At 39.0% G+C, this 27,286-nt stretch overlaps 1 protein-coding gene and 1 long non-coding RNA gene across 4 annotated transcripts; one reads left to right on the top strand and one right to left on the bottom strand.

The window, feature by feature from the left end:
- On the bottom strand, positions 1-19,378 carry RSAD1 (radical S-adenosyl methionine domain containing 1). 3 transcript variants are annotated; one of them, XM_088133286.1, is made up of 11 exons: positions 19,206-19,378; positions 15,683-15,816; positions 14,808-15,012; positions 10,643-11,008; positions 9,997-10,060; positions 9,598-9,745; positions 8,871-8,925; positions 7,234-7,337; positions 6,895-7,130; positions 6,670-6,779; positions 1-495 (listed from the first exon to the last, which is right to left on the bottom strand). In XM_088133286.1, exons 1-9 carry the CDS (start codon positions 19,329-19,331, stop codon positions 7,019-7,021), a joined length of 1,314 nt encoding a protein of 437 aa, XP_087989412.1. In that variant the 5' UTR covers positions 19,332-19,378; the 3' UTR covers positions 1-495; positions 6,670-6,779; positions 6,895-7,018. The 3 variants fall into 3 exon arrangements, with proteins under 3 accessions (XP_087989412.1, XP_087989411.1, XP_087989410.1); XM_088133285.1 differs by lacking the exon at positions 6,670-6,779; XM_088133284.1 differs by having other exon boundaries at positions 6,670-7,130.
- Positions 19,369-27,134, top strand: LOC112543076 (uncharacterized). Its single transcript, XR_003086516.2, has 5 exons — positions 19,369-19,840; positions 22,748-22,961; positions 23,861-24,014; positions 25,094-25,204; positions 26,231-27,134. It is a non-coding gene; the product is annotated as an uncharacterized LOC112543076 (long non-coding RNA).
- The last annotated feature ends 152 nt before the right edge of the window (positions 27,135-27,286 follow it).

Here is a 27,286-nt window from a genome sequence, read left to right on the forward strand (position 1 = left end):
CACACATAATTTTTATTGAAAGTTTTAACAGCAGTAATAAGAACTAATACAAACTAAAAGAGAGAACAAAAAGAAATAAAAGAAAAAACTAAAAGTGCAGTAAGAAAAAAGTAGAAGGAAACAGAAAAAAAAGAAAAAGATATAAAGAAAGATATAAGATATAAAGAAGTGGTTTCCGATATTCTTCACAGCAGTTATAAGTACAATTATATTTTAACCTCTCTCTCTAGTTACATCATGTCTCTCTTCTTTCTATAATCTAATCACCAAAAAATCACAAGTTCATTTTTTTCATTTGTACGCAAAACATCCATAAGGGGTTTCCAGTCAGCAGTAAACATAGATACTGTCCTTTCTCTAATCAAAGAAGTCAGTTTATCCATCTCAGCAAATTCTGTCAATTTCAACAACCATTCCTCCATGGTGGGTAATGCTGAATCTTTCCATCTCCTCTTCTCTGTTTTCAATGATGCAAATTAAGAAGGAATGTTGAACCTAAGTGGAGTCAAATATTATTTTCATTAAAAAAATATTATCCCTAATCCAGAGAAAATTGCAGTCCAATCATATGCAGATTTAGAGGAACTGAAGTTCACTGATTTATGCATGCTTACCTCTTCAGATAATTATATTGTAAATTTTTTACTTTCCCCCTGTGGTCAATGGAGCAAATAACTTGTGAATGTTAAATCCCACTCATTTCAGTGGAATTTAAATTATGACTAATGTTTTCTGAGTTAGGCTTCCTTTGTTGAATTTCATTCCAAAGAATCAGTGATGTTTATCTTAAATAATATGCTTGTATTTGGAATTAGTATTGAAATGCCATTTTGACGATACAGATGTGATATTTCTCTAACTTCTGACATTTGGGTTGTATGTCAAAGCTAACTACTAACGACTGTGCACGAATGTTGATGTGCCATACAACGTAGCTGAATGGTAAGATTCTTTATTTTCATTTTCATTCTTTCTGTCCTCCATTTTGACCATGCTACCCCTCCCTCCATCTTTTGCAGAGTGCTTTGTTCCTGCAAAATCACTGAAACTCTCTTTGCTTTTAAATTTATTTATCAAATGTATATAGCTGCCCATCTCATGGACATGACTCTGGGCACCATACAATAAAACAGTCAGTTCAAAGAAGTATAAAATAACAGCATAAAACAACAATTTAAACAATTTAAAAACAGATATAAATGTATATTTTTCACCTGTCCTGCTCCCCCCTTTTCTAGTTATTTCTGCAAGTTTCAATCATCTAACTAAATGGATTTCAGTTTGCTTTTTCATATCTGCTCATTTTCTATGAAATTGCCTACCCACTCTTATCCACAGAAATCCATTTTCCAGTTCTTTGAATGTACATTTCCTCTTGTACATTTTCCCTTTTTTCCGCCACCCCTTCTAGCTCTGTCCTTTATGCTGTATTTTTATTTAATCGTCCTTCCCTTCCCTTCCCCTTCCTTCCCTCTCCTGGTGCCTGCTTAAGATAGTAAACTGGCAGGAAAATATATATATATACCTTGGCTATAGTGGCAGCATTATAAATATTAAACCCTATTTTTCATAGGAAAAAGGAAGTTTATTACTTTAAGAATGTACATGTATACAAGTGAAAAGTAGCTAGAAATTCAGTAGTATAAAGAAGCTACAATTAAAGGAACTATAATTATTCCATTTTAAGTTTTGTTTCTGCCCTAGTTTACTCTCGCCTCCCAAGTTAGTTGCAATTGGCTCCAATTGCTTTACTGATTTTAATCAGCCCTTATCCAGATGTCAGCAACTTTGTCTCTTTTCCTGTAGTTGTGGTTTTATGTGGAAGAGACTTTATAAAGCAGGAAAGGGAAGAAGACTGTATTCCAGAACCACCTGAACCCCTTACTGTAATTTCATTAAGTGGGGGAAGAAAAAAAGGTGGAGAATCTGAAGTACACAGAGTAAAGGCGGGGAGGGAACTATTCTAGTTTCTTTTAATCTGGAGGGTTAAATTTGATCTATATATTTTCCCTCAGAATGTGTATAACAATGGCTATCTTTTTATTCAATAATGAACACTTGTTCACCTGGTTGAACCTGCAATTAATCATACATCCGGTTATGTCATCTGAGGACAGTTAAGCCCTGCCCCTGGCGAGATCAATTAACCGTGCTCCACTTAGTTGCCTTAGTTTCCCTTCCATACTACTAATGCTATGATAGTGCTTCATAATGCATCTTTCATTAATGTTCATTATCCCTTTCATAGTAGGTGGAGAAAACGAAACAAAGAGCAGTACGCCATAAGGCTGAAATGGTGCAGTGAGTCAGGTAGAACATTCCTAATTTCCAGTTTCCTGCTCCACCCAATGAAATGTGACTTCCTTTGATTTTTTTTCCCCCTTAAAATTCAAAGACCTGATAAGCAGATCCTCTGCACCCCATTCTTTTTGTGGGTTCTCTTTCCCTTGTGTTCAGTCCTGGGTTTATCAATTCAGTTTTGAAAACTGAACAGGTACAATTTATGTATGTTTCAGTTCCCTCATTTCTTTTACTCCCCATTTAAATACTGATGCAAAAACATGACTTGATAACACTGTGAACATAAAAATGCATTAAGAATCTTTAAATATCAATTACTAAGATAGACCTGCTCCTATGCAAAAAAACTAATTTTTCAACATTTTATATAGTACTATATATATCCATAATGTAAGAGGGATAGCCAACTGGAATGAATTCGTAGTAGTAAACTACATATGAGCAGGACTCTTATACAAGTAATGGAAATAAAAACTGAACTTTAGAGAATTTCTAATATCGTAGGTCCATTTCACACACAAGACCAGATAATCTAGATTCTTAAAATCAGGTATTTTATTTTCTCATATTAGCAACATTCACTCTTCTTCTTACAGGGATGGATTCATCATTCTTCTAACTTTGAGTGCCAAAAATGAGTGTAACTAAAATTTAAATTTTCTTGTCTCCTTGAAATAATTTTTAGATGATTTTCTTCTTAAAATGTTAACTTTATAGTGACATTGTAATGGATGAGGTAGTACTTAACATTTGCTTGTTTTAACTTTAGCTAACTTTCCTCTTCTGCACCTTTCTGAACTGTAAACAGTAGGGAAATTATTGATTTATATTAATTACATAATACATCAATATTTTATCTATAATGATTGCATAATTTAAAGTGGGCATTTGCTCACAAATACTGCATTTAAAATATGAATCTCCCTCGAAGTATTATAGAAGTAATTTAGAATATATTTGCCCTTCTGTTGTTAAATGTTGTATTTTAATATAAGGGAATGCTCATTTGCTTTATCAGAGCTAAATTCTGCAGGACAGGTGAGATATCTTTTATATGTCATATTTGTTGAGGGTAATATTATTTTGATACATATTTCCTTTTTGCAATTTTGACCTAACAATTCTATATAGAACAAAGGCCACTGTTGTCTATTAGAGAGTAATTGGAGTAGGCATCATATACTGTAATCTTGTTTTTAGGTGTATGCCAATGTCCCTGTGGCTTCATAGGATGTTGCTTCCTGTTGTGATCAATCCTAGTCACACCATAAGCGTGTGTAGGCTTCCCTAATGGAATCGAGGGTATCCACATGAATGGTAATAAGTTGTTTGGCAGTGAGGGGAAGGGGGGAATAAAGTTCTGTAAAATGTTACATCAGTGAAACATTACCAAATTGTTCTACAGCAATTATTATTAATCGTGTTAGAGTTTAAGTCAGTTTAAGAAATTAAACTGAGTTTCTGAAAACTATCTGGCAGAATGTATACAGAGCCCCGCTAATTTTAAGCAATAAAGATTCTGTGCATCACTCCTTAGAAATGTCTTGTATGCTGCATTCTGGCTGAGTTCACTCAGCACAGTATGACATAATTTGTTTGCTTTGGGCTGTAGTCTGTCAAGCAAACCATGACTTAACACAATGTTTGAACCCAACCATTCTGTTTGTATCACTGTTCTTACCTGAGTTGGAGAAACTCTAAGTTTAAACTAGGAGATAACCAAACTAAATGTTACCTACAATTCCACAGATGGCAATATGCAACGTTCATCTACTATTCCCCTTTCTAGAGACCAAACATTCCACCAGAGAGAAAATGTTCTTTTGTTCATATTCCAGAATCCAATTTATAAAGCTTTATTAAAATCAGAGAAAAAAAGAGGTCAGAGAAATCAAGTGAGTAAAACAAATAAATTAGAAAGGTTGGTGAACTTGCATGCTAATCAGCCTGGTGTTCAGGTGGAAACTTAGCAACTGACTTAGCAAAATTATTAGAAGGCATTCACTAATTATATCTATGTATCTTGCATGTTGCTGAGGCATTTAGGAGTTGGGAGATTAAGGGCACCAATTACTTGGCAAGACGGCCAAGGACCATCTCCCTTCTAACAGGGCCAAACAGATTTAGGACAGAATCCTGATCTTGTGGGTTCAGACAAAAGAGATTGGAAAATAAGATCTCTGTGTAACAGAGAAAGTAGGTTTTGAACAAAGGCAGTTCTTACAGGAACAAAACTTATAAGCTTAGACCAGGAATGGGTAATGTGTGGGCCTCCAGATGTTGTACTGCAGTTGCCACATTCCCTTACTATCTTCAATGGGCCCTAGGCTGATAGAAACAAAAGATTTACAATATCCAGAAGCACTTTCTACAGCTTAAGTTATTTCTCCATAACAGGTACCAATACTATAGAACAGACAATTTAAAAATATTTTAGAACTTACTTTAGTGATATTTTTCACTTCAAAGAGCATGCTGTATGAATAATATGCTATTTATATTTGTCATATGAATACCTCATGGAATAGATTTAAAAAGTAAAATGTGATGGCCCACGAATGCATAATACTAAGTCTAGGAAAAGTAGCTCTAGAACATACAAGGAGAACACTGAGCCACTTGCTTCTAGAACGATAAAGCTATGATTTTCAGCCTCATCTCTAAAGTAGAAGATTTTAATAACAGAAATGTTTGCATTCTCATTGTCCACGTATGTGATAATAGCATATGGAGAATTTAAATAAATCATAAGTATTTTAAAAAGATAACTTCTGCCATGTCTATACAGAACAAAGATTCAAAATATATCATCTCACAGCAGAACCAGCTACTGTAATATAGTTTATAACTGTTCCGTATAATCTATATCAAACTTTGTACAGAAGCTTGATATGCCTAAAATGTTACAACTGTTTCATGGTAGAGAAATAATAAATGCATTTCACTTGAGACAATTTTCAGGGACGTACTCAACAATGTATCTAGCATAACATAAGGATACCAATAAATCCAGATGTTCACGGATTATTCAGACCAAGAGAAGTGCTCAATTACTCAATCTACAACCAAACAGTTAATGTGGTTTAGAGAATGCTTTTAATGCAAATGATATGTTTCTACCATATGTTTCCAGGTTCAATCTTGGCTGTCTAGGCAAAGTTAAGAAAGATTCTTGTCTGAAATATCCTGTACTGGTAGTCCTTAGTTAACAACCACTCGTTCAGTGACCATTTGAAGTTACAGTGATGCTGAATGAGTGGTGGTTACAACCAGTCCTCAAAGTTCTGGCCTTCCCAGCACCCCATGGTCACATGATTGCAATTTGGGTGCTTGGCAACTGGCTCGCAATTATGATGGCTGCAGCATCCTGCAGTCACATAGTTGTGAGTTGCAAACTTCTCTGACAGCTTCCCACAAGCAAAGTCAATGGGGAAGCTGGCAGGGACGGTTGCAAGTTGCTCAGGTAAGTCTCCCCCACCCGCACACCCTCCCCCAGCCCCTTTATGCTCACACCATGCTGGCCACCCGCACACCCTCACATACCCTCCCCAAGCCTAGCTTTGCTTGTGCCACACCTCCCCGGCCACTCTTGAAACCCTCCCTGGCCACTTGTGCATTGTGCGCACCTCCCCCACCAAGCAGCAACCACCCCAAGCCCTGCTACACTCGTGCCATGCCTCCCCAGCTACCCACGCACCCCTTTGCTCCCTCTCCCACCCAGCAGCAGCCATTTACCTGCCTGCTGGCAAGCCACCTGGAGTTGCAACTTTGTGCCACCTTCCTCACTAACTTGGCTGTTGGAAGCAGGCAGGAAGTTGCAAGGAGGTGTTTGCTTAACAACCCACGAACCTTGCTTAACGATGGCAATAGGGATTGCAGGGATTGCTGTCGCTAAGTGATGTGGTCACGTGATGTTGCGCTTTACAACCACATTGCTTAGCAACAGAAATCTCGGTCCCGATTGCCATCGTAACTCGAGGACTGCCCGCATTCCAATAACTTCAATAAGATGCATTATCAAGAATGAGTTGCATGGAATTAATCATAAAGAAAAGCAGCACAACAGGCTGCTTAAACTAATTCAGAATGTGCCCACAATAGGGTTTGGAATTTCATTTGGGAGCATAATAGGTCAAATGTGAATCAAATCTTGGGATTATAAATGTAGCGGAATGTTGTGTAGCAAGTTATTGTCCTAGAAGCATTAGTAGCTTTTGCGTGTAAGGAATAGCCCAAAGGCATTCTAGTTATACTGAGCAGAACTGCACCCTGTGCATGAGAAGTGGCCCTGTAGTTACAACATAAAAATCTTTTATTATCTTCACAGTCAATTCTTCCCTCAGAAACATTCCTTTATTTAGTACTTACAAAAGTGGAAGATTTTGGTTAATGAAAACCAGTTCCTGTATAATCCATTTATTTATGGAGCGTAAAGATATTTCATGCTTCATTTATTTCCAGTACAAGCCACAATGACACTAGAATAACAGATATTTTTCATCTTAGTATAAAGAGACAAAAGCCACGGATGCAGTAATTGTTTAGTTCAGAGCAAACCCTGTATCCAGTGGCATGACAACACAATCAACTCACCGGCTTCATTTAAGAAACAATCATGTCTTGGGGTGTGACCTTTGCATTGGAATAATCTTCCAGACTATAAACCATATCTGAAAGCTCTTTAACCTCCAATATAAAAGTTCCATTGGTAGCTAGTTCACATTCCACTGAATGTTTCCCTCTCCATCCATGCCTGTTGGAGCTGCTTCAGGAGTGTGAGCAGTAGAGAATCAAGCACAGCCAGACCTTTCCAAGAGCACCTAAGCCCCCTACAAAAAGAAATAATTGTCACCAAAGAAAGACATAGGTGAATCTTCCTCCAGTTATAACATTATCTTCTTCCTAAGATATATGAATCCCCAGCCCCCTTACCTGTTGTCCAGAAAAAGTAACCCATGCTCTTCCAGCTCTTTGACTTCTCTTGCTTCACCAAACACATCCCACAGACTGAGGCTGGGGGCAAACTGCAACCAGTGCTATAAACAGAAAAACCTGCTCTTGAAAACTGAGTTTTTACAAGCCTATTTTTCAACTGAAGAACTAATTTGGGGGCTAATTTAACAATACACAAATGAATGCTAGGAGATATGCTTCTTAAAAAGTAATCTTAATGAATTTCTCAGCCCCTCAACTGTTTTGAAAATAATCTTATAGAGCTCAACTCTAGCTAGGATCTCCATCACTGTAATTTGGACTTCTGTCTAACTAAAACCTTCCTTTTCTGCTATATTTTTTGCAAGATACGCCTGGCAGAAAGCCATTTTAAACACTGCAAATGCTTGCAATCATCATTTTTTGGTAACAAACTTAAGTCAAGCATCACTTTTGGTCCTATCTTTAATAGATCATTGAAAAGAACAATTTGAAATGAACTATTTTACAAAAGTAAGCTGGGTTCAAAGAAATTAAGCAAAGCTATGCAGATCCTAAAGTCCAATCTCATGTTTTTTGGAAATCCCAGAAGGATCTCTTCCAGTCCCTGTGCATTTAGCAATCACAGGTCATGTTTCCAAAACAAGGCCTAGAAACTAGTTATGTGCTATTTATCCCCTGCCATCTCTAGCACTGACTACAAGTAGTCCTGGAGTTACAATGGCAATTGGAACTGAAATTTCCATCACTAAGAGACCTGGTCATAAAGTGTGATGTCATGTGACTGCATCACTTAGCGACAGCAATCCCTGCAGTCCCTGTTGCTGTTGTTAAGCAAGGATCATGGGTCATTAAGCGAGCACCTCTTCACAACTTCCTGCTGGTTTCCAACAACCAAAGTCAACGGGGAAGCTGGCAGGAAATTGCAACTCCCAGGTGGCATGCCAGCAGGCAGGCAGGTAAGTGGCTGTTGCCAAGTGGGGAAAGGTGCAAGAGGGTGTACGAGTGGCGGGGGAGGCACAGCGTGAGCACAGTGCAGCTTGGGGTGGCTGCTATCGGGTGGGAGAGGGCACATGTGAGTGGCGTGGGGGTGTGGTGCAAGCGCGAGTTTTGGTTGGGTGGGAGAGGGTGTGCAAGTGGCCAGGAAGGGTGTGCAAATAGCCGGGGAGTCACAGCACAAGCATAGTGAGGCTTGGGGAGGGTACGCGGATGGGGGAGACTTACCCAAGCAACTTGCAACCTTCCCTGCCAGCTTCCCCATTGATTTTGCTTGTGGGAACCCGGCAGGGAAGGTCACAAATCGTTATCACGTGACCACGGGATGCTGCAACCACTGTAAGTGCTAACTGGTTGCCAAGTCCCCAGATCATGAACATGTGACTGTGAGGATGCTGGGATGGCTGGAACTTTGAGGACTGGTCATAACCACCACTCATTCAGCAGTGTCGTAACTTTGAACAGTCGCTGAACAAGTGGTCATTAACTGAGGACTAATTAACTGGAAAGACACATAACACAAAGAAATAATGAGGAATAAGTCATTTTTGCCAAGCACTCTGGAATTATGGCAATAAATGTTTCAAATCTATTGAGTCAGATGCATGAACAGCTGCCACACTAAGATATAGGAACTATACCTGGTGAGTGATTCCTACATCCATACGGAGTCCCAGCATCAAAACCTCCTCTAGTCTATGAAGAAAACAGATGGAAGATCCCAAACTTTGAAGCAACACAGCCATTAGAACTTTGATAAACAGATATTTGTGGCAACAACAGTGGGAAAAAGGGAAATAATCAATGATTTTAATACATTAGCCAGGGCAGCACCTGTACTGAAGGTGGCTTCATCTCCTACATCTGTTTTCAATAATATAAGTATATATATTTGCTTTGAATAAAATTTACAATTCTATAAGAAAATTATTATTATCCCCAAATTGTGGGAGGTTAAGCAAATGTGGCATGTTTAGTAACAATCATATTTTTGTTATACTTTTCAGACATTTATTCCTTCCAAAGCATCTCTTCAATATTTTTAAAATATTTCAATAACACAATCAGAGTTATAAACTAAAAAAGCCATGCCAGAAAAGGAGAACAGAGAGAGATAAATTTTATAAAGCCCCAAAAAGCAGGTATAGGCTAAGATTTATATGGAGTTTAGCATTTTGGATTTATGGAAACTGAAATTCAAATACATGACAGGCTCTGGGTACAAAACAATATGGATGTAATGTGGGATGTAAAATGATGGTTCATGAGCTCATTAATTAGGCTGAGTTTTCAGGAATACCACATATACTTAAAGAAAGGAAATGATAAGGAGCGGCTTATCTGTGGAGAACATTTCTTCTTACATACATATCCAGCTCCCTGAGTGGAGTCTGCTTCCGGGTCCCATGCCCAAAGGCCAGTACTTCTTTCATCCATATATCTGGTTCCAAAGTCTGTATTCTTGCCTCTCGATGGATCTTACCATCTCCCCATGGCACAAATCGCCCATGGCCTCCTGGGAAAGGAGGAGACTGTTCTGAACGACTTATTGCTGCTGTTTAGATAGTGCCTATCTAAGGAGAAATGATTAGGCAACTACTCAGCAACATCATTTTTTAGCTGAGGAGGGCTTACTTTCCAATCTCCCCTTATTCATTAAAAAAAAACCCAACGTTCAAATTGTACTCACTGGAAAACATTGTAGGGGAACCAACTCAAGAAGCTGGTGCAGCACTTAGCCCCCATCATCTCCCCAAATAAGCTTACCTGGTCCTATGCCAATATATTGGCCTCCTTGCCAATAAGAGAGGTTGTGAGTACTAAAGGCCCCCTGCAGAAACAACAACAAAACTGCTAAGGAACTGCAGGTTTGCACACAAATGTTTGTTACATTATATTAGAGCAGGGATTCTTAGCCTCAGCAAATTTAAGATGTGTGGACTTCAACTCCCAGAATTCCCCAGCCAGCATGCTGGCTGAGGAATTCTGGGAGTTGAATTCCATACATCTTAAAGTTGCTGAGGTTGAGAATCCCTGTATTAGAGCAACAACCTTTAATGAGTGGTTCTTAAGAACCTGTGGCACCTCACTGAGCTTCACATTTATTAGATCAAGTGTGCTCTTTTTTTCTTTCTAGTAACAGCCTTTTCACCATTCTCTCCTGAGATAGGAAGTAAGACCTGGATCTTACTCATCTGGTTATACTATTGTGAAAAAATCCTACTAAGCCATCCTCAAATTATATTCCTTTCACTTAGGCAGAAGGACTAAATTTGTATTCTCTTTCAAATACAGAGAGAGAGAGAGAGCGAAAAAAAATCTTGTTTCATTACCAGAACCTTCTGAATTACTTTGGCCTACTTCCTTTTACTGAGTTGTACGACACAAGGTTTAGCTAAAGGAAAAGACTTACATTCCTTGAAAAATTGGAGACTTCATACTGATGAAAACCTGAATTCTGTAGAACATGTCGTGCACACTCATACATCTCTGATACGATATCCTCATTGATTATGGGCAGAAAGCCCTGATGGACTTGCTTGAAGAGAGATGTGCCCCTTTCTAGAGTCAGCTGGTAAATGGATATATGATCATCACATATTGCAAGCATTTTCTCCAAACCCTGGATCCAGGAGGCAACTGTTTGCCCCGGGAGACCAAAAATTAAGTCAATAGATATCTGCCCTGGAAAGAGTCTCTTGGCTTCTTCTAAAGTTCTCAAAGCATCACAAGCTGTGTGGTTCCTTCCAAGGAGCTTGAGTTCTGCCTCATCAAATGACTGCACAGAAGGAAATAAAAATCATGAATATGCTTGACTCTTTACAACTGAAAGAAAAGAAAACAAGTATGTTGTGGGAGAATTATGATTATGGTGAGAAAAATAAATAAAATCTTGTAAAAAGCATACATACTTACACAGCCATTATGCTGTTCCCTTTTGTTGTTATGCAAAGCACAAAAATGGACTAGAAATAGGAAGCCGAAGAAACTGAAGATATGGAATAAGAAAAATAATCTGACTTACATCAACCACACTCGTGTTCATACTTTTCTATCCTTGCAGACCATCCTTACTTCCACCATTTCATACATTGTCTTTTGTTCTTCACATTTCTCACCTCTTTCTTTTTGAGTATATCATCTCTATCCAACCACAACTTTATCAGTCTTCCTCTTGACTCATTCACTCTTTCTTCATATATTTATTTTTCCAAATTGATCCTCATTCATTCATTCTACATGATCAAACCAGCTCCATACTCTTTTTTTAATATGGTATCTCACTTTTGTAGTCATTCTAGATTCAGTGTCCATTTATTCTTAATAATCTCTCTTCTTGTTCTCTTCTGCAAACACATTTAAGTTCCCCATTCCCACCTCACTTTTATGTTTCTCCTGAAATATCCAGTTCTCACTTTTATACAGCAAAGTGGCCAGAACTATTTTTGCTTCTTTCACCAAACATTCATTCCTCACAATATTCTACATGCAATCTATAATCTTTCAATTAGTGATTGCATACTTAATTTTTTCCCATCCATTTCCCCATCTGTAGTGAATATTCTATCAGGGTACACAGATTGTATTTGCTCTAATTTTTCACAATTTATGTATAACTTGCAATACTTCATTCCATTTTCTCTGTCGAACAGTTACCCTCATTTTCAATACATGAATTTTCAGATCCCTATTATCATCACATCATATAGTCTTAACATTCACTACAACACTCACTACAAGTCATCCAAGTTCTCAGCCAACACCACAACATCATCTGTACAGGAAAATATATGTTCATGTCCCCAACCAACACATCTCTAACATCACTGTACGCATTCCATATACATTCATCCATAAACATGCTAAACAAACAAGGATATATAAGACATATATCTTTGTCTTGTCCCCTGTTTGGTCTTGAATAATTACCTAAGAATTCCATTTATTCTCATGCATGCTTTACTTTCATCTGATACTGCTCTTGTTGCATTCAGCAATCAACCTTTATCATATTCAGGCAAAACATTCCATAATTCAAACCTATTCACTTTATCATGTGTTCTCTAAATCAATAAATGTAAAATAAAACTTAGGTCTTGCTTTCTGAGTTATCTGCTGAACAGCAAAAATCTGTTATGCATAAAGCTGTACGTACTGCATTTCCCAAATTTTGCTTATTGTCACCTCTCACATCCCTTCAATCAGAATTCTGCTAAAACCTTCCCAAACATACACTTTAAAAAATTCCTCTGTAGTTGCTACATTCATTTTTGCTATCTTTCACTTTATATAGGGGAATAATAACAGCATTCCCCAATTATCAGAAACAGATGCAGTTTTCCAGTGTTAAACAAATTTCACAGGCACTCTATAAGCAAACCACATCCTTATTTTAACACATCTCCAGTTACACTATCTATATCAATAGCTTTATCATTTTTCAACATTCTCTAAGCACTTACAATTTCCCTTTCATCCATTTTTTTGGACACTAATGTTAATAGCATTTGTTTCAATTCCACTCTTCACCATATCACTATCATTCCCATACAAATCTCTAAATACTGCTTCCAACATTCCCTCACTTCAGTTTCATCACTTTTATTTTTAATTCCATTCTCTCTGCTGGAGGGTCCTTGTTTAGCCCTCTTCCCTATTTCTATAACAATGTTTTATTTCCATCAAAATTGTTATGCATTTTCTCTGCCTCTTTTAATCTTAACCGTCCCCTGCTCTCTGACTATACTTTTTGTAATTATCTTTTTCTCAAGGCACATTATACAATATGCATACATACTTTCTCTTCCTGTATGTTCCATGTTCACTCTCATTTCATACCTTTTCTTCCATCTCCATTTTTCCCAAAGAACCACATGTAACACCCCCAAGAACCACATGTAATGCCCCTCCAAATAGTTTGTTCTGCATTCAGAACTTCTGAAAACTCATCCTTCACTAATTATCTCAATCTTTCATCATGCACACTCAAATCAATTATGTTTTTCAGTTTATCTTAGTTCCTTTGCATATATGTGTATCAATAAACTCATCAAACAGTATTGATATGTGTTTATCAATAAACTCATCAAACAGTATTCTCGCTTATTTTTAGAACTTCAAGGGACCCAAATACCTCTATTATCTCTTGTTTTGTCCCCACCCATTCATTTATCTCACCTCATAGATTAATTTTTCTCCTTGGATTGCATTCATTCAGAATGTTGTACAATTTTCTCCGAAAACTAATCTCTCACTCTTTCATTATATTCCTTCATTACTGCAGCCTACAGATTTCTATCTTCATATGTATCCACAACACCCCAGATGACACCAATATCATACTTTCTGACATATATTCTATTCCTTTCATTCATAACTAAACCTGGTGTTCATTTCCTTGCATGTATTCATCAACCCCAGGTCATAAGATCAGGCCACCTTCAATAAGATTGTTGCATCCTTCCACTTTCTCTTAGTTTCACAAACACAAAGTTTTTCTATTTTTCTTTATTTCATTTCATTTATTAATTCATACTTATTTACCATTTACTCCTCTTACAGTCCAAGTCACAATCTTCCATATAACATGGTCATCACTGGATAGCCCTACAGATGCTACAGATTTAGTTCATGGCTTTGGTTAATCAAAGCTTCACATAATGTTTAGTTGCACCTCTGTCACACACACCATTCTCTGATAATGGTAAAGATATAAGTTCTGATAAGTTCTGGCACATTATGGTCAGTATGACATAAGCACAACCAAAGTCCAGTTTTCCCCACATGCATGTTCACAGTAATCAAAGGAAGCCAAGAACAATAATCTAGAAATTACCTTGCAAGCCCATACACTATTGCCAACATCCCACTAATAACTCAGTGGTACACACAGTGTACTGACATGCTCAGAAAGCATTTGTCTTTGCATATAATGTATAGAAAGCATGCAAATCTGTAAGTAGCAAGTAAAAAAAAGGGGGGGGTAAGGAGTTACCCAGGATAAACTGTTAACCAAATTACACTTTACACGGAGAAGAGCTGTCTACTTTTTAAAAGAAACCCATTAATACGCTGACCAGAATAGCAACAGAAACATGTACTTAAATCTTTTTCCCATGCTGCTATCCCAGCAAAAATCTCAATCAAGCTGCTGTTTGTCATACCCCACGCCAAATTTACAGAACACCCCTACATGTTTTAATTATAAAACCTCATTAAAACTAGGAAGAAATTTCCCATAAGTCAGATTGGCTATAATCTTAGGTTTTTATTCCCCTGCAGCGTGTGAAAAGGCTTTTTTGAATTTGTAACTCTGGAGTAGTTTGTCAATTCTTATTTTCTGCTTGTGGCACACTGTAGTTTGAAGCGTGTATATGGGAGGGAGGGAAGGAAGAAGACAACCAGTGGAGCAGAACAGATTGGGAGATATTTCGGTCCCTTTCTACAATTCTACATATGTAAAATTGCTTAACGTTAGCCCAGGTTATTTTAAGCACAAGGTTTTAACTTTATTATTCTAGTATTGTAAGGGGATGCTAACTAATACAGTCCTGAAAGCAATGTTCCTGACCTCTCACCTGAATACCAATGGAGAGGCGGTTGACACCAGCTTTCTGGAACTCGGAAAGGCAGAGGGCATCTGCTGAAGCGGGATTTGCTTCCAAAGTAACTTCGGTGCCTTCTGCTAAATGAGCATGTTGGGAGACAGCGTCCAAGATCGCAGCAATGGTGAGGGGGCTAGCTAAGCTTGGTGTTCCCCCACCAAAGTATACTGAAGTGATTCTAAAGCCAAAAAAGAAGAGAATATTATTTGAACTGATTGTCCTCTCCCTATTTTCTTAACCTCTCATGAGAGGAAATGGTAGAAATGAGGAATCCCACTCTGTCCTCTAGCATTCTTTGTACATTTTAGGTGTGTGCAAAACACTCCGAACCATTTCAAATGCAAATGTTCTGGCTTCAAATGCGAGACACCAGTCTTAAGTTTAAAACAGGCTGTTTTGATCATTTTAGAAGTGTCTGAAATTGAGCTGCTGTTTTGAGTATAAACACTCCATTTCAAGCTCAAAAACACTTCCAAGTGTTTCTTTGGATTCATCTCAATTTGAAACAAATCCCGCAAGGTGGCTATATTATGTATAGAATGTTGGTCCATTTTCCCGCAGTCTTATTTGTATTTATGTTGAATTGTTTTTAATGGTTATTTTAGATTTGTTTTTGTTTTATTGTCATGTTTGTGAGGTGGGCGGCTATATACATCTGATAAATAAATAAGTCTCCTTGGTGCTATATTTGAAGACTTTTGGGGAATTGCAGTGTGTACTATACAGAATGTACTGACTTGTAAGACAGCTGAATGATGTGTATGGGAAGAAATCTTTATGTAATTAAAAATCTAAAAAATACATTTGGAGTCTTCCAAATCTTTTTTACTCCTTGCCCTATTACTTACCTCTGAACTTCACTTAGCTGGATCAAGGTCTGGGCCTCCTGAATGAGGCAGTTCTTCATTCTAAGCTCATCAAGATTTCGGGGAATATACTTGTTGAAGTTACAGTAATTGCAGCGTTTCTCACAGTAAGGCCACTAAGGAACCAAAATGACAAGAGGGGTTTTATTTAAACATTTTTCTGGGGTCCTTCTTAAATTCTTAGTCAACAGTATTATGTTGTCATTAGTTATCGCCAAGTAAAGTCAATACTAGATTCACACTCTACAAGGAATTATTAAAACAATCCTGAAATGTGAATATTTAAATCCCTTTATATCACAAGACATCCTGATGCCCAGCATTTTAAAACATTGTGATAACAATTCAAAATGTTAACTGTATTATATTAAATCTCAGCTTCACAATGCATTAGTTTCAACTGATAAATGCCAATCCAAGCATAACGATGTTCTGGCTTTAGCTTGGGGCAATTTCCAGAGGCTTCCCATCAGAGTAGTAATACTCAGTACCGTGCTGCATCCTCATACGTACTGTTTCCTTTCCTTATTTTGTCACCCTATGTTAACATCTTCAAGTAAGTAAATAAGGAGAATAAAACTATTAAAAATACAACAAAGTTACCTTAATTTTTAAAAGCTGATATAAAATAGCCATGTGCAATATGTTTCAAAGTTAAAACTGAAATATTTTGCATACCTAATACAATACACACACACACAGAGTATTAAAAATGTAGAGACAGACTTTGGTAGAGAAGATTTAATAAGCACCTGAAAAACATCAACAGTAGGCCTCTCCCAAATATTTGGCAGATAGGTGACATAGTTAACATAAGACTGTAGTTCAGTCATGGAGCCTTCTTCATGTGTGTCACAAGTTCGTAAGTGTCAAGTAATGGTTTAATAATTAAATTATACAGAAGTCTTGAACACTAGTCAAGCTGATTGTTTCCATCTCCAGTATACAGTATGTTTGTCCTAGAATGAAAGCAGTATGCAGTTTGAGATGGTCCTGAACAGATTTTGAATGCACGATGGTATTTTAATGCCTTTTGAAACAGGGCCAGTTAATGTGGGGCTGATTCTTCACTACCTCATGACCTCAGTGTCTGTTCTTTGCCTAGAAGACTGCTAAGCTGGTATCATTTCCTATTGCTTTTCTTCCCTGCCACATACATACACAGAGGACATGCTCTTTTAACTCTCCTTCTCATGGGATGGAGTTAACTCTCCTTCTCATAGGATGGAGTTAGCTAGGTGCATTTCCTTAATATAACTCTCCTTTCTGTTATAGTTATAACATCTGCTTTATTAATCATTGTTCAGGTCAAATTCCTGCTTTCAGGAACAATCACACAGAAAGAGAGATTGCCTCAACCGCCAACAATTCTACTTTTCCATTCAGCTATATCATTTGGTGAGAGCCAGTTTGGTGCAGTGGTTAAGAAATCAGACTAGAAACTGGGAGACTGTGAGTTCTAGTCCCACCTAGGCACAAAGCTAGCTCAGTGACCTTGGGCCAGTCCCTCTCTCTTCACCCTAGGAAGGAGGCAATGGCAAACCACTTCTGAAAAATCTTGCCAAGACAAATGCAGGGACTTGTCCAGGCAGTTTCTGAGACTTGGATACAATTAGAGGGAGAGGGAGAGAGAGAGAGAGAGAGAGAGGGAGAGAGAGAGATGGAATACTGGAAAACCTTCCTAAAACCCAGCATGGGAGTCTAAGCCAAAATGGATCCTCCTGATATATTATTTGCTCTAAAATGGGAAAAGTGATATAATCCTGTTCAGAAATTCAATCATATGAAATACTATACTGTATATTATGTACATTGTAATTTGATGCTTTAAAAAAAGGGTTTTTTTAAATCTCACTTGATAGTGAGAGACAAGCAAAAGCTGACAGCCAACTGAAAGAGTTGTACCTAAGAGCTTGGAATAAAATGCTAGATTACAATGCCCTCTAGAGCCTACTACTGATTTTCCTTTCTCAAAACCTAAGGCTTGCATGTAGCTATTGCTTAAGATTTTTACTTCTCCAACTCTTCCCCTGAATTATATTATGGAATGAACTAGCTACATATTAGTTTTCATGCAGTTCAATCCAGTACTGTGTTTGTTAGTGATGTATAACTCTAAATAAATGTGTGGCACTGTAACTTATTTGTTCTTTGTTTGAAAATTAAAGAGATTTGCCATCATGTTGACAGTACAAGCACAAAAGATGCAGCAACCTGGACAGATGAAGATGATTTTCACATGGATTTGGAAGAGAAAATTTTGTCTGAACAGTAGCCGAGGACCAAATTTTCTGTTGGGAAAATTGTCTCACTTGGGACTTGATTCCTTGCTGGTCATCCTTAGCAGAGATGACCTCACTGATCTTCATGGCAGCTCTTTATTGGGATCCATGAGTATCTTTCTACATCAACCAAGAACTACTTTGGAATCCAGCATATTGGAATCTTGAATTTGTTTGACTGGATAATGACAGCTTGAAATTCTGGGAAGTCATTACAGCTTTGGGCATTTTAACTTTAAAAAGTATTAACTTGCTCTTGTAATCATTTTCACCTATATTGACATAAACCAACTCCACTACTTCACAGATTTTCTCAAAAATTAGTCTACCATTAAGGGCCCTGGGTTCCCTTCTCCCATTGCCAGCATCCAGGTCTCTGATTTGCACGTTGTTTCCTCATGTTTCTTTTCCTTTTTTATTTCCTCAATGAGATTTTACTTTAAATATTTTCTGTAAAAGAAAATAGCTAGATCAAGACTGCCTTTTAATGTCAAACTTTGTTTGGGGAGTTGCAGCACTTCCTCCGTGGTTAATATACCCAGAAATTAACATACTCCTAATTTGTGCTGGACTAATTACTGTTGGAGACTACAGGAGTGATGTTTGGCAAGTTTCCACTGTGCTGCAGGCCCCACTTTTAACAATGGCAGTTTTCCTGCACTAAAATGACTGAAGCTTTGACAGCCATCAGTTTAAGGCAGAATTTACAGCTTTACCCCCAGTGAAACTGTGTTTTTTACACTTGCAGAAAAAAATTAAGATTTTAAGAATAATGCTTTCCCAAACGTGCCTCTTTCTGATGCCCACTCCTGTTTGATAGTTTAGCGCTCCTCTCAAAACTGCTTCGTGCAACGCAAACATCTGGCCTAAAACACGGAGCAAAGAAAAATAGGACTCCCACCCCAAAAATGTCGAGTGACTTCCACCCGCCACCAGCTCGTTGAACAATTCATGGTTTACAAGGCGCATGTGCAGCTCATGAAGAGCTGGGCAAGGACACCTCCACGGCCTTCTAAGCCTCCGCGCAAATGGGCAGAAGGCGGGCAGAAGGCGGGCAGAAGCCAGCCGCTGGAACCCGGTGCGCGAGCTCGACTATCGGGGAGGAGGAGGAGGACACGCGCACCGCCGCGCATGCCTACGAAAACTTCCACGCCTGCGCCCTCCAAGCGGTGCATGCGCAAGCGGGTTTCGATCACGTTCGCTCGGGCTCAAATCTAACTCACGTGGACGTAGAGCGAAGCTTGCGCTTCCGGAGGGCGCTGGTGGAGTTGGTTGGCGTTGGGCTTTCCCAGCGGCGCAATTTTATGCAGCCGAGCGGAAAACCCTGCTCGCAGTTTCTCTAGCAGCATCTCCGCGTAACTCCTGCCGCCTTCAGCCCGGGCAGCTGCGGTTCTAGTATTCGCCAGGGTTGGAAGAGCAAATAAGACCCGCCCCACTGGGAAGAGGGGGAGAGGCTTGGGCTCTGTTGGAGGGTGTCTTCTGAAGCCGAATCCTTCATTGCGTCTCCTCTAACGCCTAGCAGTAGTACCTCTTAACCATAAAGCATTACTTTGTTGGTCCATTTTTAAAAAACTCAAATTCATAATTCGGTAATCTCTATTAGCACGAAAGAGTGTGTTTAAGATATTAAATTTTCAGAATTTAGGTGCGATATTACAGAAGGCAGGAGATGGGGAAAAGAAAAAAAAAGTGGGCCAGATGTTTACAACTTGTGTGGTTTGCAATGTGAGATGGACTCGAAACTGCCAGTGTCAGCAGATGTCTTTCAGCGGTGTCCATTAGCGCTTCCCATTAAAGGGAGCAACTATTTGTTCCTCTTTGAATGCAGCTGTAAGTTGAGCACAGACTTCAAGTTCCGGTGGGTAGCCATGGAATAGAAGACACAGAAAACGTAGTAATATAAAAGTTCCTTGAAAAATTGCAACCATAATTTTTATTTCATGCACATGTTAAATTGGGTGAATGTATGGCATGTTTATGACAGCCTTAATATACTGAACTGGATTAAGATCTCTTGGTATTAAGAGAGCCATGTTAGTCTGTAGTGACCAAATATCAGGAGTCGGGTAGCACCTTTTTCAACTAACATTTTATTAAAAGGCATCTATGCATCTGATGAAGTGAAATGCAGCTCACGAAAACCTACACCTTTTAATAAAATGTACTAGTCAGAAAAGGTGATACCAGACCCCTGATGTTTTGGTATTAAGAGATGAGTTCTTGAATCAAGTTTACAGTTAAACCACCTAGGCAGTAGATGGCATCTGATACCCGGTACCAGCTGAAAGAAGTATATTCTGGCTGCTTGAACACTGTCACCAAATAAGAACATTTGCTATAAGAGTTTCCATCAACAATAAGCAAAGTAAAAGGAAGTAAAAACTGGTGGTGGACTAGATAGAGGCTGAACTCTGAGAGCGAAAATACAGTAATGTATGCTGTTATATGTTTCAAATGTATGGCTGCTAGTTCTATGGCATGCTTCATTGTAAACTAGATGTAGAATTGCGATTTGCTTTCCACATTATGTTTTTACAACTTGGTATATTTTGCTCATTCCTCTAAACAAAACACAGCTGCTGTGGGGTAGCCTTTTAATATTCAGTACACATTGTTTAAGGGTCCCTGTCCTGACTTAAATAAGTTCTGTTTTTACTTATTGATTGGAAGCCAAGTTAAGGTAAGGAGGATTACCCTGGTTTCACCTCTGGCAGGAAGGCAACCAGCAATCACTCTCTTTAAAGCGGGATGGGGCAAGTTTAGGTGATGCTTAAAAAGGCAGGTCTGTCTAGTCATCTCTGAAGTTGGCTGATTAGGAGCAGGAGCTGAGGAGGGGACATAGTGAAGTCTCTGAGATGCTTCTACTTGCCACAACCTTTCTGTGTCTCTTACCTGCTGGGCTATTTCTGAACACGGGTATGGTGTTCTTTGGAAAGTGTGCTAAAGATCGTTTGGGTGACAGATAATAGATGATGTGTGTGAAGCTGAAGAGAGCAATCAAAGAGCCAGTTCTGTCTTTGGCTAGTGTTGCAAAGGAATGACAGTGCTCTCAGAAATGACAAAGTGCAGTTCTGACTTTGTGGTGGAAATAATCAGGGAATGGCCGTGAAGAACACAGGTTCCAGAGTGTAATCACACCATTATGACTGGCCTGTGCATAATAACAATAATCACCATGGCATCTTGTGCCACTAAAATTGAAATGATAAAATGTCCCTCCCTCCTTTCAGAGGACTTAATCATGGTGCATTGTACAAATAGCAGTAGGCACTCCTGTCTCTAGTCCCTGGCGTGTTGCCAGGACAGGTGACAATTGTCCAGTCGCGTGAGTCTTCATAGATAGTAGAAATGAGGAAAACTGTAAACAGGCTCATTAACTCCCCTGTTAGCAGAAGCAGCAGAAACCATGTAACGCGCCCAGTGGTGACAGAACTAGCAATGCAAAACTGGCAAAACTTTGCACTGGTCTGTACAGCACAGGACTAGCGCTCTTTCAAAACTGCTAAATAAGGAGCCTATATAAGACCTGACAAGTGTTATGGAAAGTGCAGTCACGCATTATGTTGGCAGATGCCTCGGGAAGCCAGGAGTCCAGTTTTCATTTTGTCATTTTCATGGCAGAAATGGCCATGAAAGGCAGTGCAAACCAACTGAGGGGAGAAGGCACCCCTCAAGCATCTAAAATGGCCAATAGAAGCTGGGCAGATTCTAATAATGGCATCAGCAACCAAATAAAGTGTTCCAGATTGTATCCACGGCAAAAATGGTGATGAGAATGTGTCAGGGTCATCCACAGCAATGGTCACTGGCTTCCAGTTGGCAAGGGCAACCCAGCTATTGAAGCCCTGCCTCTTTTTCATGCTGATTGCCCTCAGCAAAAAGGGGTGGCCACACCCACCATTTTGAAGGCAGTGACTGTCACGGCTGATGCCTCTGCTCTGTGGTGAAGGGAAAACAGTAGCCTCCTTTCAGACTCAGGGCCTGAGGAGTTTGAGGGGCTTTTGGGTTGGAAGAAGGAAGGACGCAGAGAGTCAGGAAGATGAACTTGACTGAGATAGGCAGGAACTGTCCCCTAGGCAAGAGGAGCTGGAACATTTTTCAGATCCAGAACAATGAGATGGCGTTTGGAAGCAGCTCAGGCAGATGCCTCTCCAGTTCACTGGCGTAGAAGAAGGGGGAGGAAGTAGAGCACAGTCTGACTCACAAGATTTGGTTATTACAGCCACTCTCCGTAAAATGAGTTTTAGCCTTCCCGTGGAGGTGATTGCCTGGCCTGGCCTGGCCTGGCCTGGCCTGGCCTGGCCTGGCCTTCCAGCTCCGCAGCGAACTCAAGCAGGGGACAGGGAGAATGCAAAAGGCAAAGTAAGTGCTGCTGGACTTTCCTGCTCGGCCTGCGAAACTCTCCCAGCCCTTCAAAGAGGCCTGAGCTTGAAACTGCTCATTTCCTTGCTAGAGGACTGAATTGTCCCCTCAGACAGGAATGCCGGGTGAGAAGAAAGGGAGCTGGATGCTGTAAAGGGAAAGGACTGTCCAACTTCCTCAGCTGAGGCTGGTCTCCCAGACTTGCCTGTTTTGAGTTGGGGGGGGGAGCAGAAGAGAACATGAACTGCTGCTCCCAAGGCAGCTTACCTCTGGTTGTTCATGAATAATTCATTTAATAGTTTAACAGACTGCAGCTTCAAAGGAGACTAATGTGTTTGTTTAAAAGTTCTGTTGCTGAGTTTAAAGGGGCAAGTATTAATAAATTAATCTCCTACTCCTTCAGTCCAACGTTGGCCTACAGACCCTTGTAACTGCTTGTCCGCTCCCTACCTCTCTACATAAAGGGGCCATTGCTACTGGGATCAGAAGAAAAACTACTTCAGAAGCTGAACAACTAAGCATGGCTTTAAACTGCCTGAAATATGGGCTGGGAATGACCCAAAGGCAATGCGAACCTGGCAGGAAAAAGAGGTCTCTGCGGCATGTTTGTTTCACAGGTAGGGGAAAGTTCTGTAGAAGAACTACGTATCCATGTAATGTCCCAATTGGTGTCTTGATATGAACACAAAAATGTTCAGGGGAGTCTGCAGAGGAGGCCAAAAAATGGTCAAGATGATGACTGCAGGCAGGAGGTGGAACTCTTGTCCCTTCTACACACAGGCTTTGATTGCAAGGTCATGGCCATCTTGATATTTTTGACAGTCTCCTTCCCAGACCCTGTAAATGATCCTAGCTCTGATGTTCTCTAGAATAGGGCTGTGCAGAGCTTCCGATCCTATTCCAATTCTGCAGCTTTTTAAAGCAGCTGTGTCTTTTCCTAGGATTCCATAGCTGTTCCCAGGAAAAGATGTAGCTGCTTTAAAGCAAGGCAGACAGGTGTTACGTTAATGCTCCAAAACACCTTTTGTTAAGTACATTTGAAGCACTGCTGTAAGGGCTGAGATGCAAGTAACTTTTTACAGTATTGTAGAACTGAATCCACAGCTGGAAGCAAGGCAGAATCTTTGATGAACCACCATTCCATTGTTCTCAGTGCTCATGGAAAGCCCACAGTACTCTCATGAATAAGGGTGCCTTCTGCAGAAACCTAAAATGAAGAAGAGAAAATGTGGCTTGTATGTAAATCCCGTCCTGCCAACTGTGTCATCCGCTGGCCACTGTAACCACATCTAGAGCAAATGTCATTCCAGCACAGAACATGGGAAGTGTCTATTTCCTTATATGGAATAGTTCGAGAAAAATCTTGGGGTTTTTTAGGATGTAAGCTTGTCATATATTTAAAAATAAGCTTTGAAGAAATTTTTTTTGCAAAAAGGAAAAAAGAGTGCTTTTATAAGATGCATCTAATCTGACACATAGCAATGACTAATTGCTGACATATATTGAAATCTTGCAGATGTAGAGGTGCCTGGGGATTCCTGCTCTTCTCTTTTTTCTGGGCCAGAGTTATAAAAGAGGGTGTTGCAACAGGGAGAAGCAGAACCAGAGGAGCAGCAACTCAAGCTACTATTACAAAGTACATGCAGATGATTTCCATCCTGTTTGCTCAGGTACAATTCCAAAATCAGTATGAATTTGGTGGGGGAGGGGGTAGAGAAGGCTGTAGTGAGAAGGGCAATGATGCACAAGTGAGATGTAAGGGAGCAGGACCAGAAGTTTATCCTTGGATGGGAGGGGGAAGGTTGGGGGAAGGTTGGATTTAATAGTAAGCCTACTATGGTGCAGTGTGAACTGGGTAATTTTAGTCCAGCCAGGTCTCACCCCAATCTACCTTACAAAGTTGTGGAAATCAAACAAGAGGAAACTTGAGGTATGCTATTTTGACTTCCCATATGAAAGGTGGCATACTATGTAAAATCATCACTGTTATATTTTACTCCTTATGTCAGGAGTTCTTAGATTGCAGCTTGGGACCCTGTGCAGAGTCGCTAGCTACTCAGAGGATAGGATCACAAATTTTAAAAATCAGATCAGGCCTGCACAGGCAAAGGGAACACCATCTGTGCTCACTATGGGCTTTACTCCTCACATTGCTCTGCAAACCCACATTGGCTTGTTGGAGTACTGCAAAGTTTGAGAATCTCTGGGATAAATATTAAAATGCAGTGATTAAAAGTAAGTACTGTAGATTTATTTCCTACCAGCCCCCAACCCTTGTAAAAACGTTAGTTCCATACACGGGAGGTTTGCATAAATTCATTTATAATATTAGGAGGTCACCATCCTGCAAAGTTTGAGAAACCCTGGCTTATGTATGTGTCCATATGATGGGAAACTGACACAATTGCTATCCCTGGAAATTACTAAAAGCATGTAAGAGCCAACCTCTTGAGGTTAGTTTATGACCAAATTTATTATGCAAACCCAGGACATGGATTAATTCAGCAACCACATCAAGTGTTACTGGCCAAACCCCGCTAACCTTGTTTCTGGCCCACCCTAATCACCAGAGCTAATGGCCAATACTTTTAGAAGGTACCAAATTGGGAAGATCATCATAAAAATAATTTACCCTTGCAATTTTATAACTCTTTTAGTGTCCATACTTTATGAACCTAGTAGATATCAGAATGTGTGTGCGCATTTATTTCGTTGTATTGACTTTAATTTGTCTGGGATTCTTTTGTAGGAATATACACTGCTTCCTAAATTTCTTTCCTGCTCTGTTGTCCTTTCTTGTCAACGAAATGATGCATTTTTCATTACTGCAGAATGTACTAGAAAAGCATCCACTCCCCTGGTGAATATATATTGATTGTGGGTTTTTTTGTTTTTTTTTTTGTGATGTGCAACTGATGTGCATACTTTCAGATTAGGGCTGAAAAATCTGTGCATGGAAAATTGTGCGATGTGCATGAAACATTATTAAGTTTTTTGTTAAATTTTAGATTTTAAGTGGAAGGTTGATCTATCAAGTGGCTGAGATATGATCAAGGTCTATCTCATTTACAGTCATTAAACATGATGAAGTATGGATGGCTTACACTGACAGCAGAGTATAGAGAGCAAGATTTACTCCTGCTGTATCAATGTTTCTGTATTATTTTATTATCAGAGGAATCCACTGTGAAAATGAACATGACTCTTAAGTTGCAGCATCTTTTTTTTTTAAGATTTGCGTGGAAGCCTGAAAAAAGTTGGGTTGCTTTTTTCCAAGCCTTTCTCCCTCTCCCAAATTGGAAAAAAAATTAGAAAGAGTAAATAAATAAATAAATGTCCTTTAAAATAATGAGCACTTAAAAATGTGGCGCTCTTTGATTTGAAAATCCTAGCTTTCTTAGAGTTTTGCCATTTATAAACCCATTTGTAAAATATTTTAAAATCTTTTAAAGTAAATTCAATTAGTAATGTCTGATTAAATTATATTTTTACATTTAATAAATATGCCAAACATGATGATTGTAGGAATAAACCTAGGTATTCAAAATGCATGTTGTATTTTTAAAGTAACAAAGTGAACTTAAGGAGCTAAAGGAAGGCTGCTGTGAAAATCGATATGGCCTGTATTTTAATTTTCCCCAAAATTTCTGTTCCCAAAATTCTGTTTAGTTGTTTATATCCCATTTTTTTCTCTAGCTTGAATATTTCCAGAAATGTTATATATTTAATGGCAATACCATCCTGAGGTTCAGAGAGGGCACTGGTTAAGGTATTAAAAAGTGATAATTTTCTTTTCTGAATGTGCTAAAATCATTATTAATAAGTTGAAGACCCTTTAATGAAATCCTTTTTTTGTCTCCTGTCTATTTTTTTGTTTGTGTTTCAGTTGCAAAGCAACACATCTGGATCTCCCTAGTAAGCATTCTGCTCCCATGGGTAGAGACCACTCCCCAGCTGAAGAACCAAGATTGAGGACATTATCACAGACTCTGATTCCCTTCATGTTGCTGGTCTTCTCCAACAGTTTATTGTAGAGCTGAATATCTTCTCCCCTATGTCCTCCCAAGAGCCATTCAGTGAAAAGGAATCTTAACTTTGAAATCAACATTTCCCTCTGACAAGGAGCCACCATACATTTCTTCCCTGAAGAGTTAAGAATGGAATCAGGACTGTCCAAGAAATTTCATTCTATTAGACAAAGGAATACATTTGTGCAAGAAAGAGGGAGCCCACTATAGAGATATTAGATATCAGTTCAGTTAAGGAAGTTTCATGTCTGGAATCCAATTTTATTGCAATATAAATAAAGCCGATTTATATATATTAAACATTTATTTATATTTAGAATATTATATTTATATATACATATCTATATTATATAAATATAAATATGTAGGTATGATACTAAGATTTTAAATGTAAAACATATATATAGTAGATCCTGTGGTATGCAAGATAGCTTAGAAATTGAAATTTTAAAAGATTTATTTCATTCTTGGAATGTTCCGCTGAGTAACAGAAGAAAAAGTTAATTTGGAGTAAGACACAGAAGGAAGTCAAGTAGCAATGTTATAAACAAAAATATTAATAATTTAGCTGGTGTGGAGCACTGTAGCTGGAGAAAATGTTCTGCAGTTCAGTGTGTCATGGTTGGGAGGTGCTCAGTCCTCTCGTAAAACCCCCCCACCACCAATCCAGGTGCATTGTCTTCTATTTCTGATATGATTGGAAAGTTTGGCATTTCTGTAATGTCTGTGTTTTAATTCAGAAATAAACAATTGAGAAATCAAGTGTTGTGAGGATTTTGCTTTGCAGCTTGTTGCCCTAACATGAACTGGGAACAGAAACCACCTCCCCTGATTGGTAGCAGTAAGTGACGAAAGAGTTCGATTTCTGAGACCTTGCTTAAGATACTGCCTCCTTCTGATCCTGGCATTTTGTC

The sequence above is a fragment of the Python bivittatus genome, unplaced genomic scaffold (genome assembly GCF_059951505.1).
Source record: "Python bivittatus isolate LINGU-HERP-01145 unplaced genomic scaffold, Pbiv_v1 ctg000080_np1212, whole genome shotgun sequence".
Lineage (NCBI taxonomy): Eukaryota > Metazoa > Chordata > Lepidosauria > Squamata > Pythonidae > Python > Python bivittatus.

What these genes read in the sequence shown, in the direction of transcription:
- RSAD1 (XM_088133285.1), bottom strand. Translation starts at nt 19,331, where the DNA reads ATGCTGCTAGAGAAACTGCGAGCAGGGTTTTCCGCTCGGCTGCATAAA. An exon ending in AAGCTTCGCTCTACGTCCAC is followed by an intron (nt 15,817 to 19,205) that starts GTGAGTTAGATT and finishes TTGGTTCCTTAG; the next exon opens with TGGCCTTACTGTGAGAAACG. An exon ending in TCTCCAATTTTTCAAGGAAT is followed by an intron (nt 10,061 to 10,642) that starts GTAAGTCTTTTC and finishes TTGTTTCTGCAG; the next exon opens with GGGGCCTTTAGTACTCACAA.